Source organism: Podarcis muralis, chromosome 16 (assembly GCF_964188315.1).
Source record: "Podarcis muralis chromosome 16, rPodMur119.hap1.1, whole genome shotgun sequence".
NCBI classification, from domain to species: domain Eukaryota; kingdom Metazoa; phylum Chordata; class Lepidosauria; order Squamata; family Lacertidae; genus Podarcis; species Podarcis muralis.
The window spans coordinates 13,997,230-14,009,608 of record NC_135670.1 but is presented as its reverse complement, the minus strand read 5'-3'; the positions used below and the strand labels follow the sequence as shown (position 1 = coordinate 14,009,608).

Below are 12,379 nucleotides of genomic sequence, written 5' to 3'. Positions count from 1 at the left end.
CCCATTCAAAATCTAGGATAGGACCCATTCACCCACTTGCTCTAATAATGTTGACATCCTTGCCTTCTTTGGGAACACCTCCTGGCCCCGTTTGCGTCATCAAAGTTCCCCCAAAAGCCCAGCTCCAGGAATCGGCGCTCAAGAAGGCTCGGAAGACGGAAGAAGGCAGCCTTTTACTCCGTTGCCGAACCTGCCCCTTTCTTGTTCCTGGAAAAAGTGACCCGGGCAAGATAACCCTGACTGGTCCTCTTCCGTAACATGCAGTGGCTGCTGTGAAGAAGGACCAGGGGTTAAAGGGCGCCCAGCTTGACCCATAAGCTCCTCCTTCTTGCTCTGGGGTATGCTGTAAGTTTCCAACCTCGCCGGAGCCTGTGAGGAATCTTGAGGGAAAGGGTTGCGGTTGGGTAACTGGCTTCTCCCACCGGGGACAGGAGGGTGGGGCAGGTTCTTTTTCTTCTTTTTCCCAACGGGAATGGGGGGCGGTGGGACTGCCGGGGGGGACAGGGGGCTGACAGCCTCTGTGGACACTTGGACCTTGACGTTGTTCTTGAAGCGCTGGCGCCGGGTGCCCACATCCTTGTGCAGAGTTCCGTCAGCTGGCGGGGGGGTTGGAATATCATGGGATCTGGCAGGTTTTCCACAAACCAGCTTTGCACAGCTCCCCACCTGGGTGTCGCTCGTGGGGCCCTTGTCCGGGCCGGAAAGAGGCACCGGCGGAATAGGCCTGCTGAAATCCTTAGTGTTCAGGGATGAGCTCCAAAATTCTGGAGGCAGGGAATGAGGATGAAAAGAGAGAGAACAAACCGTGTTAAAAGAGCGTTTGCTGGGTGCTCAAAGCTCTAGCCTGGCTATGGTTATCTTTGTCAGGCCAGAAAAAAAGAAGAAGGTGGAGATGCACTGGTTGTGGTTGCTAGGCAACCACTGGGAGCAATCTGCATCCATCAGTGACTAATATTGTTAGGAAGCAGTTTTATACTTGAGCCACATCTGCACCTTTATATTTAAGAGTTGTACTGTACTTCTTGAAACAGTCATGGCTTCCCCTCAAAGAATCCTGGGAAACTGTAGTTTATGGTTGCTGAAAGATATTGAGAGACCCCCGCCCCTCTTCCCCTGAAAAAGCTGCATTCAACAAACTGCAGTTCCCAGAATTCTTTGCGGGAAGCTACAACTGTTAAAGAGGCATAATACGGCTTTCAGTGCAGAAGTGGCCTTGATCAGTACAGTGTTACCTCAGGTTAATAACTTAATTCGTTCTGGAGGTCCGTTCTTAACCTGAAACTGTTCTTAACCTGAGGTACCACTTTAGCTAATGGGGCCTCCCGTGACGCAATTTCTGTTCTCGTCCTGAAGCAAAGTTCTTAACCCGAGGTACTATTTCTGGGTTAGCGGAGTCTGTAACCTGAAGCGTCTGTAACCTGAGGTGCCACTGTAATGTTTCTTGGGGGACCATCTGGCTGGATGTGGCCTCCCAGACCTCTCTTTTTGGCCTTGGGATTCCCCTAGGCCTTGCCTCTGACTTGCCCTGCCTCGCACCCCCCTTGAGTGTCTTTTGCCTGGCTGAAAATCTGCCCTAGAGCTCTTGCTTGGATGAAAGTCAGGGAGGGGAGGTGTCTCTGGAAACTTAGCCAACTGTAGGATTAGTTGCCCCACCCACTTTCCCCACCCACTTTTGGTAAGTGGACCTCAGGAAATAATGCAGCCCGTGAGATGGAGAAGGTTCTCCACCCCTGACACCCCCTGTCACTGAGCTGTGTATCCCCCACCCCTGTCAAGGAGCCTAGGAGGTTAAAAGCTAGGCAGGTGAGTGGGGTTGCTGTTCAGGGGTTTGGTGCTGGATGGAGATTTCTACCACCGAGTCAACACTGAGCCACTCACCAAGCCCCAAGTGAGCGATGGCCTCCAGCTGCTGGCAGGATGAGGCCTCCCAGATGAGCAGAGGAAGGCGCAGAGAGAGAGGGAGGATGTCCCTGAGGCAGTGGGCAGGGGGAGGGAAGAAGAGAAAGTCCGTCAAAACTCAGCCAGAACTTTGAAGAAAAAACAATGCACTTGGAAACCAGAAACCAGAACATTCAATGTATATCTTTTTCTAAGCGGGAAATCATAGAATCATAGATTTGGAAGGAACCACAAGAGTAATCTAGTCCAACCTCCTGAAATGCAGAAATCTTTCACCCAACATGGGGCCGTGGGCGTAGACAGGATTTTTGTTAGGGGGGCAGAACCGATGTGATTGGTCAGTTAGTTAAGTTTTTCTATTGTTTTACTTGATGGGGGGCAGCTGCCCCCTGCCCCCCCCGGCTACACCCATGACTGGGGCTCGAACCCACAGCCCTGAGATTAACATCTGGAGAGTCACTCCCAATACCTGGAGGGTCACAAGTTCCCCATCCCTGGGCTACACTGACCAGCGGAGTCTCTGGACCAGCATTCCAGAGTTTCAGGTGGTGTCTTTCACAGTCACACCTGGCCGCACCTGCAGTGATTGTGCTCAACCCCTGTGCCCTGACACTTCCCCCAAAAGCTGACATTTTAAAAGAAAATGGTCAGATAGGACCACTAGACAATTCACTCAAGGACCTTCTCCCCTCACATATATATATATATTCAGGAGTCTCGGTTGTAATTGAACCACCATAGGGGATAATGGTGGTCTCCAAAGGTGGCAAGCCACTTACGGGGTTATGCAGTAGGAAGCAATGAGGTGCAGGAGGCTGGGGAAGGTCAAATCCGAGCCCTCTAGGAAGATGACTGGAGAACATAAGAAACAGGTGGAGAAAAGTTAACCCTGGGCCAGAGTTGGGACGAATTTCCTCCCCCAAATTCTCCTCCATGAAAATTATTCCCAGAACACTTGAATAATCCCCTGAACTTGCAAGGCAAATACATTTGCCACCCTCACCTGCGCGCTCCTGGCATAAGCAATGGGTCGTCACAAAAGCCGGCGATGAATTGTCAGGGAGGCGTAAACACAGGACTTGACATTGCCGCGTATTTGATCTCCGCACTAAAAATGTCTGGGAGTGGGGAGAAGGGGGAAGAGAAGCACGAAAGCAAGTTAAGGTAGGCTATAACAGGGACACAGAGACAGCAGCATCATTAGGTGGGAAGAGGTTCCAAATGCTAACTTTTAAAAAAATGCAAAATCTGTAGAATATACCAAGAAATCACGGCTGCATTTGGATTACCTTTTTTTTGCAGTTGGGATGCTGGTGTTGTAAATTTCCTGTATGAGCGAAGGGATTAAAGTAGATGGCGTGTGAGGCCCACTCTGATTCTATGGCCATAAGGAATTCTGGGAACTATAGTTTTTTAAGGGTGGTGAGAGTTGTTAGGAGGCCCCTATTCCCCTCACAGTGCTACATTTTCCAGATTCACCTGTGAAGACGGATTGACTGTTAAACCGTTCTGGGAGTTCTGCCTTCTCACTTTTGTGGAAATGGAGACATCCAACAGGTGAAGCTGTCTCCCTCACAAATGCATTCCTACACTGCAGCCTGAATTTCAGACGTTCAGGTGCTTCCTGAATGGAAAGGAGCCTCTGTTGAAAGGAAAAACGTTGCAGCCCAAGCCAGTGGGGCAGAGGTCACTCAGAGTATGCTCAGAAGCACTATTCTCATCACTCCTGTGCTCTAAAGTGGGGTGCTAATGACAAAACCCTGTCGATCCTCACCCCGGGAGGTTCACGCTGAAGGATGTGAAGTGCAGCGGCCGAGTTGATGCCCAGCTGGAGCCAAACTGGCTGAGTGAGGCGCAGTCGTCCCACGAGGCTGATGCTCCGGGGGGAGGCCACCGTCCCGTGCCGTGGGTTGGCATAAGGCTCGGGATAGTCGTAGATGGGGTTCCGAGTCATCCTGAGAGGGAACAAAAACCTCCCCTGAGTCCAGCGTGAGGAACTGAAAGGGGCGCAAACAACAGGCAACCCAAGAGACCTGCCCTGCTTAGCATGACTTTACTTTATTCCATTATTTTTTTTAAATTAGATTTTGCAAATTCATTCACACAAATGTTATTCTTGCAAAAGTTAAAATTTTACACAGGATTCTTCCAAATCCTAGGACTTCCCTCCTCCCCTCTGTGGGTTCTTTAAATAACTTTTTCTACTGTGTATTATAAATCCATCTAGTTTACCGTCCTCCAGTGTATCCAAAGTCTATGTATCATTGCAAGAGTTACTTAAAGCCTGCCCAAGAGCTCAAGTGTTTGCAGTGGTCTTTCAAATACAGTCTATATTTGCCCCACTCTCTGTTGAAGTTTTGGTCCTCCTGATGTCTGATTTCCCTGGTCAATCTTGCCATCTCTGCATAGTCTAATAATTTCATCTGCCAGTCTTACTTTATTCCATTTCTATCCTGTGACATCACGCATGTTGGGAGGAGGCTGCAAGGCCTGCTGCCACCGCAGGGAGATCCCGTGAGGCCTGGCCCCTCAAGATTGGCGGGGGCTCAGCCCTGTCCCAACATACTTTGAGGGGTGTCCGCAAGCCCATAGATTTGGTGCCTATGGCTTTTGAAGCACATTTGAAGTGCATGTTTCCCCCTCAGAGAATTATGGGCACTGTAGTTAGTCTGTTAAGGTTTGCTGAGAATAGTAACTCTGCGAGGGGTAAATAGCAGTGCCAGGAATTCCTGAGGGAAAGAATGTGCTTGAAAGGCATTGCTGTGTACGCAGCCTTTGAGTGTATACTTGTGGCTGAAATGTGACAGAACACCTGGGGCACAGGAAGCTGTCTTGCATGGCATCTAAAGGCTGGTCCGCCTAGCTCAGTATTGTCTATGCTCACTCAGTGGCAGACCTACATTTTGGGGGCCCTGAAGCTTGAACTGTCCTGGGTGCCCCTTCGCAACCAGCAAAGAGGTCTGGGTCACCGCAGTTATCATCTTCAGTGGTGTTGTTCCATGACAGAGCACTACACTTTTATAACATTGGTGCTACAGACTTGTTTAGTTGTGGGTGAAACATATCAGACTACACAGCAATTCTTCAGACAGCTCTTGTTTATTCACAGGCCAGAACTGAACTGAAGGGTTCAGCCAGCCTGCTTATATAGAGCTCCACTACAACGCAACAGTAACCACTTTCTGTAACTATCCAATCACTGAACGTCACTTTAAATTCCTTGTTTGCATATGTGGACCTGAGTGAAAACTATCTACAGTATCCCTCTGCTGGCCCAGGGTGAGAACTTCAGTACATAACAGGACTCAAACTTGTTGAAATATAGACAATAACAAAATGAGTCAATTCGAGTTGTGCGACTCAGATTGGGTCTACCAGACCCGCATTTTTAAAGCAACGTGGGCAAAAGTTGCTTCTGGGGCCCCTTGAGGATTGAGGGTCTCTGAAGCTTAAGCTTCATTGGTTTCATAGTAGATCCATTCCTACACTGGCCGGCAGCATCTCTCCAGCAGAGAAAGTTCTTCCCCAACCCTACCTCGAAATAGAGAGAGAGAAAGAGAAACATCAAGGGGGGGGGTGAGAGGGAAGGATATCTGGCAGGCACCAAGGAAGGCCTACAGACATATGTGTGCCCATGGCTAGGACACTAGCAGCCACAATGGCCATTTTCTTCCTCCACTGTCAGAGGCAGTATGGCTCTGGAAATCACAGTATGGAAATCGCAAGTGGGTAGATTCAGGATTTCCAGACGTACCTGGTTGGCTAGCGTGAGAACAGGATGCTGAACTTAGATGTGTCTTTGGCCCTGATCCTCTTTTTACGTTAGATGGAGAAACAGCTCCGTCCTATGCGTTTTATTTTCAAGCTCTTCAGAAATCCAACAGGTGCAGATTATCCTTGTGTGGAAATACAAGGAGCACCTGTTGAGTTTCTGCAGCACCGTGTCGCATTGTTGTTTTTTTAGTTTTAAGCCCAGGAACATGCCAGGGAGGGGAAAGTTGCCACCCTCTGCAGAGACACAGCTGGATCGAACATGAGCTGAAGGCGGGGAGCCATCCTCGAGCTGTTACAAAACACAGCGGGGGCGAGAGACGAGAAAGTAAGGCAGGCTATGAATCAGCTCCGTGGCATGAGAAGCTGCAATTTGGAGACAGGGGAGGAGCACAGCATTGAGTGGATCACTTAGCAGCTGCCCTGCCCCACAGGGGGAAGGAGAAGCCTGTGGAAATGGGCCTCCTGCAGGGGTGGGGAGAGCTAACCCCTTTGTCCTCACCCCCAACCCAAAACAAAGCTGAAAAAGCTTCCCCCTTTGTTCCATTTGCCATCTCTCCCACCCACAAACAGTCCCGATGCAGACGGCAAGTTCCTTAACCACCACCACATGTATAAAGCACATGGCATTTTCCATGTGCTATCAATACATTTTTTTTTTACAATAAAATAAGGCGGTTTCCTGACTGCAGGCTCAGCCATCTCAAAGGCCTGACACAGAAGGAAAAGGAATGGGGAGGGAAGAGGAAAGCAAGCATGGGAACAGGGTGATGGAAGGAGTCTGGTTAAATCTCCCCCTAGCTGTGATATTCTTGCTTATGGCTTTTGTTTAACTAATTTGGCAGCTCACGAGAAAATAAAAACAGCAACAATAAAATACACTAAAACTCCTTTAAAATAATAGTAAAAATAAATCAAGGGGAAAATGAAATGGGCAATGTAAATATCATAGAACCATGGAGTTGGAAGGGACCCCTAGGGTCATCTAGCCCAACCCACTGTGATGCAGGAATCATACATGACAGATGTCCATCCAGCACTGAGGGCCTTCTGGCAGTTCCCATACTGCAAGAAGTGAGGTTACAGGGAACCAGGCAGAGGGCCTTCTCAGCAGTGGCGCCCACCTGTGGAACGCCTTCCTATCAGATGTCAAGAAAATAAACAACTATCTAGCTTTTAGAAGACATCTGAAGGCAGCCCTGTTTAGGGAAGTTTTTAATGTTTGAAGTTTTATTCTGTTTTTAATGTTCTGTTGGGAGCCGCCCAAAGTGGCTGGGGAAACCCAGTCAGATGGGCAGGGTATAAATAATAAACTTATTATTATTACAGTGGTACCTCGGGTTACATACGCTCCAGGTTACATACGCTCCAGGTTACATATGCTTCAGGTTACACACTCCACTAAGCCAGAAATAGTGCTTTAGGTTAAGAACTTTGCTTCAGGATAAGAACAGAAATCGGGCTCCAGCGGTGCAGCGGCAGCAGGAGGCCCCATTAGCTAAAGTGGTGCTTCAGGTTAAGAACAGTTTCAGGTTAAGAACGGACCTCCGGAACGAATTAAGTACTTAACCCGAAGTACCACGGTATTATTATTATTATTAAATATGTGTGAATGAACTATATTTCTTAAAGACACACCATTCTCCCCTGTGCCTCATTCCAAAGGAGCACAAAACCTGATTAAGTGCCAAGGGCCCTGTAATCTCGCTCCTGCGCGACAGAGATTGGGGTTGCCAGCAACACGGGGGTTAGTAGTGAGATCTGTGTTTCCTAGAGGAGAAGGCCTGGGAGCAAAAGTGTGCCTGAAGTCAAAATAGTGTGGGGTCTGAATTTCAGTTCCAGGGGATGCAGCAGCAGAAGCGACAAAGTCAGTGATTTGGTGAGATGAAAGCAGTGGCAAGCAGAGTGTGTGAGAGAACAAGTGCTATATTCACAGCTGGCAAGTCATAATAATAATACTAAACAGTCATCAAGGTCTCTCCTGAGCTGCAGTGCGTGTGGTTGGGGAAACCATGGGCCCTAGCAGTTCTACAATGTCTTCTCAAAAAACCCTCCTAAAGGAGCCAATAGGAGTTTCCTTTCCCTCCCCGCTGCATGCCTAATTGTGGCACAAGAGGGGGAGGGGGGGAAGGTCACACAGGTAGGGAAGGGTTAATCTTTCATTTCCCAGCTATGACACACAACCCCCAAACACACACACATCCACCTCACACAATATTTAGGGGTTTTTTTGGGGGGGGGGAGGAACCTATCAGATCCATCTGTTAGAATGGATTAGGCTAGGACTGATTTGAATCTCTTCTCAGCCACCCATAAAGCCCAGCGGGTGACCTACCTGATTTGGTTGTGAGGCTAAAATGGGGAGGGGGGCAAACCACGTATGCCGCCTTGAACTCCTAGTGTGGGAAAGCAGGATATAAATGTAAGAAACAAAAGAAAATGAAGTCTAACCTACCTCACAGGTGGGGGCGGGGGCGGGGAAGAGAGCCACTCCAGGCAATGGGAACTTGAGCCAATTAGCCAAAAATGCTGGGCTCAGCTAGGGCAGGCTCCCATAGTACAGTTGGTAGAGCATGAGACTCTTAATCTCAGGGTCGTGGGTTTGAGCCCCGCATTGGGCAAAAAGATTCCTACATTCATACAGGGGGTTGGACTACTGACCCTCATGTTTCTTCCAATTCTACAGTTCTATAATCCATCCCCACAACTCTTGACATGCACAGAGGGTGGAGCAGGAGTGACATCAACATAAGGCCAAAGATGAGGTGCAGAATCACATGCAAAGACATGCGGCAAGAGGGAAAGAGGAAGAATGGTGTTTCCTTCCTTCCTTCCTTCTGACATTGTATAAACGGGGGCCCGGGATGGGGGCCTTTCAGTTGGAGCTGGACAAGGCCTTGTTTGCCAATAATACACAAATCCTGGGCTGGGGAACCTGGTGCCCTCCAAACAGTAGACTCAAACTCCCATCAGCCCCTGCCAGCAAGGCCAGCGGTCAGGGATGGGTGTTTATTTGTGGTGTTCATGAACATGCCCTGGCCAGCATCCCACTCTTGAGCTCAGCACCCCAGGAACCAAACCTCCCACCTTTCACCAGTGAACACCACCTCTGCCATGCGGCTGAGAAACCAGAGCTGGAAATGACCTCAGGAGCCTCAGCTCCCAGTTTCTTCCTGATCAGCAGCACACCCCTAGTGTAACATCCCCGCACAAAACACACGCGCACCACACTTTCTAGCAACGGGACTACAAAGGTGGCCTCCACGTGACCAGCTGTATCCTTTAGACGGCACTGCCCTCCCCGAAGCAAGGAGTCCACAAACAAGGAAATCAACTGCTGCGGGGAAGCGCTGTTGGCACCAGTTCCCAGCAATCGAGTTTGGTCAATAGAGGAAGGGAGGGAATTCCCATCTACAACGTCCCCCCCCCCCCCGCAATCCAGGGTACCCCAAGCAAGCCCCCCTCCCCATCCTCGCCACTCACCTCTCCTCTCTCCGGCAACTCCACGGCGTGCTCCTTTGCCTCCCCTATTGCACTCGGTTTCTCTCTCGGCTGCGCTCATCTCAGCTGCCTGAAGACGTCTTGGCTGAGATCCAGCTCCGGGGCGAGGCTTGGGCAAGCGGCACCGGGAAGGAGGGTGGGCACCTGGCTCTCAACAACAAACTCTTACTTCTTGGGCTGAAATCTTGAGAAGGCTGAGCTCACCGCAGGGCTCCTGCCACGGAAGAGGCGGCTGGCTTTGCAAAATGCCAAGGAGCAGCAGCAGCAGCAGATTTCACAGAATCATAAAATGGTTAGAAGTTGGAAGGGACCCCTGGGGTCATCTAGTCCAACCCCCTGCAATGCAGGAATCTTTTTGCCCAATGTGAGGCTCGAACTCACGCCCCTGAGGTTGAGAGTCTCATGCTCTTACCAACTGAGCTATCTGGGTCAGTTTGATTGGAAATAGAAAAAGGGAAGAAAGCACAAAAAGGGGGGAGTCTCTGAGCAAGTGCAGAAAGCCTTCCATGTTTCAAACCCCTCTGTAATAGCTTTTACCAACCTAGGGCTCCCACGGTGATGGGATATGCAGCCAGAAACATCTGGAGAGTCCCAGATTGGCAAAGGTTGCTCCAGAAGTATTATTGTTTAGCAGGGAAGGTTTATTCAGATTCCCACTCCCATTTTTTTCTTCTTGCTACTTCTCTAGGTTTGTCAGGGAGCCCTAGAATGGAAAATCAGTTCCCAGAGTTCAGCTCCTGAGTAATGAGAATCACAGAATCGTAGGCTTGGAAGGGACTTCAAAGGTCATTTAGTCCAACCCCCTGCAATGCAGGAATCACAGCTAAAAAAGAGAGATATACGGTAATAATAATGACTTTCCAAACAGTCTAAGGTAGGCCAAGGAAGGCATCTTCTCTGAGTGCTACCTGGCCAGAGGTGCTAAACTGGAATCAAATTGCCATGCGCTCTGTTGACAGTAGTTTTAAAATTATGGGCAAAACGTTTCTTTCATTAGGGTAATAAGGAAGCATTCAATTTCCAACACTTTCCAAACAGGCCTGCAAAATAGCACTACATGGAACCCTGGAAAACATCTGCCAGTTGGGGGCAATACTGAGTTAGTGGTTTAAACCAGCTCTTTATTCAGGATCGTGAGGACTAGAATCTTATGTCATTTTTAGGGGAAGGGCCACAGAACAGTCCCTGCTTCAGTCCCTGGCAGCAACAGGTAGGACTGGGAAAGAGACACTGTGTGAAATCCTAGACGGCAGCTGCCGGTCAGTGCAGGCAAAACTAAATCCAATGGGCAAATGGCGCCTCCAGACAACCTGTTTGCTGAGCATTCGTCTTGAATTGCTTGTGAGGTGACCATACACTTTCCCATTAATCATTTGTTCAGCCTACACTTTGCAGTGCATTTCCCCATCACTTTCCAAACAGCAAAAAGTCAGGTTGTTGGTTTTTTTAAAAAGTGGATTTATTGTGCTAGGGTGGCAGAGAACTTAAATGTCTTTTAATTGCAGAAACCTACATTTCTGGCATGCATCTTTCAGCCCGAGGGCCACACTCCCTTGTGGACAACCGCCAAGGGGCCGCTGCTCAGTGGTGGGCGGGGCCAGAGGGAAAAGGTCAAAGAGTGCATGCACTCTTCCTCTCCACATACTCCCATCCAGGCAAGTAAGAAGCATCGCAATTCAAGGACTCATTCCAGCCAGGCCAAAACCCTAAAGATGGCTTGGGAACAGGGTCCATGAGGGGTGTCACCTGGGGGAGTGCCCTGAGGGCTGAACAGAATCCTGGGTGCAGGTGGGCAACCGCCAGCTCAGCTGCCATCTGTGGCCCCTCGCTTTATTTTGTGTGGCCCCTGGTGTGTCCAGAAGCTGCCCTAATCTTCCGCCCCAACACAGTCCCTGTTTCCATTGCCTCTCTGGTTCCACCCACCATTGCTGGTGGCTCCGCCCACTGCCGATATGCAGCCCCGCCCCCTGAAGGAATGTCGCCCTCTACCAAAGAATATAGGTTGCAACTTCCATGAAAAGTTTGCATTGCCCTTGCCAAGCCACCCACACATTTTATAAGGGAAGATCTCTACAGGGCAAAGGAACAAAGGAACCTGGGTGCCATAGCTCATGTCCCAGAGCTCAAAACAAGGCAGAAGTTCTACAGTGGTACCTCGGGTTACAGACGCTTCAGGTTACAGACTCTGCTAACCCAGAAATACTACCTCAGGTTAAGAACTTTGCTTCAGGATGAGAACAGAAATCGCACGGCGGCAGCAGCGGCGGGAGGCCCCATTAGCTAAAGTGGTGCTTCAGGTTAAGAACAGTTTCAGGTTAAGAACAGACCTCCAGAACGAATTAAGTTCTTAACCCGAGGTACCACTGTATTTGCCAGACACAAGTAGGGCTGAATGAGGCAGTTCCTAAGTACAGTGGACGCTTGGGTTGTGAACGTGATCTGTGCGGGAGGCACATTCACAACCCGCAGCGCTGCGTCTGCGCATATGCGGGTTGCAATTCGGCAAGTGCCGAAACCCGGAAGTACCCCATTCCGGTACTTCCGGGTTTTGGCATGTCCGTATCCTGAAAACGTGCAACCTGAAGCGTCTGTAACCCGAGGTATGACTGTATAGCTTCCTGTACAGCAGCCTCATTGCTTTGAGTTGCCTGTCCAGCGTTCAAATGGGAACCACTCATCCCAGCTAATAATGTGAGGTCAGGAAGGAATTTTCTTCATCTTCAGCAAAATATTTCATTTTGGCCAGATTTTTTTTCTTTTGTCTTCTTGAAGATCATCTTGGTCAAAGCCTCTGCTCACAACCCTTCATTGGCTCTTCTTGTTTAGCCACAATAAAGTTTTTCATCTCTTCTGTTTTAACACCTGAGAGTTTCTCGTTCGTTTCTGTGCTTTCTGAGAAGCAGCGCTTGTGAGCAAAGGAGAAATGGGCAGGAAAGAGACAGAACAAAGGTCTAGCCCAGCTTTGAAGAAAGAAGGAAGGAAGGAGCCACGGCGGGGAGCGGAGGTGGGGAAGGATCCGGTTGGCTGGTGGGAGTCAGGAATCCCTTTGAGTCTTTCTTCTCTTGTTCCAGATGCCTCGGCCAATTCCCTGGCAAAAACAACTTAAGAACTTAAGGAGAGCCCTGCAGGATCAGGCCAAACACCTGTGTAGTGCAGTATCCTGTTCTCACAGTGGCCAGCCAGATGATTTTGGGGAAGCCCGAAAGCA

The 12,379-nt window shown here is 49.5% G+C and overlaps 1 protein-coding gene and 1 non-coding gene across 3 annotated transcripts in view; both read right to left on the bottom strand.

Moving 5' to 3' along the window:
* Positions 1–9,502, bottom strand: part of RIN1 (Ras and Rab interactor 1) — a 33,544-nt gene extending 24,042 nt beyond the window's left edge. The window contains exons 1-5 of one of the 2 annotated variants that reach the window (XM_077920368.1): positions 9,154–9,502; positions 3,674–3,854; positions 2,903–3,017; positions 2,679–2,751; positions 1,879–1,970 (exon numbers count right to left, since the gene is read on the bottom strand). In XM_077920368.1, coding sequence (XP_077776494.1) covers positions 1,879–1,970; positions 2,679–2,751; positions 2,903–3,017; positions 3,674–3,853 — 460 coding nt within the window. In that variant the 5' untranslated portion in view covers position 3,854; positions 9,154–9,502. Of the gene's footprint in view, positions 1–63; positions 232–1,878; positions 1,971–2,678; positions 2,752–2,902; positions 3,018–3,673; positions 3,855–9,153 lie in introns of those variants that run through there. The other variant, XM_028710162.2, reaches the window with a different exon arrangement.
* Positions 9,503–9,527: 25 nt separating this feature from the next.
* TRNAE-CUC (transfer RNA glutamic acid (anticodon CUC)) lies at positions 9,528–9,601 on the bottom strand. Its single transcript has one exon. It is a non-coding gene; the product is annotated as a tRNA-Glu (tRNA).
* Between the last annotated feature and the right edge of the window lie 2,778 nt (positions 9,602–12,379).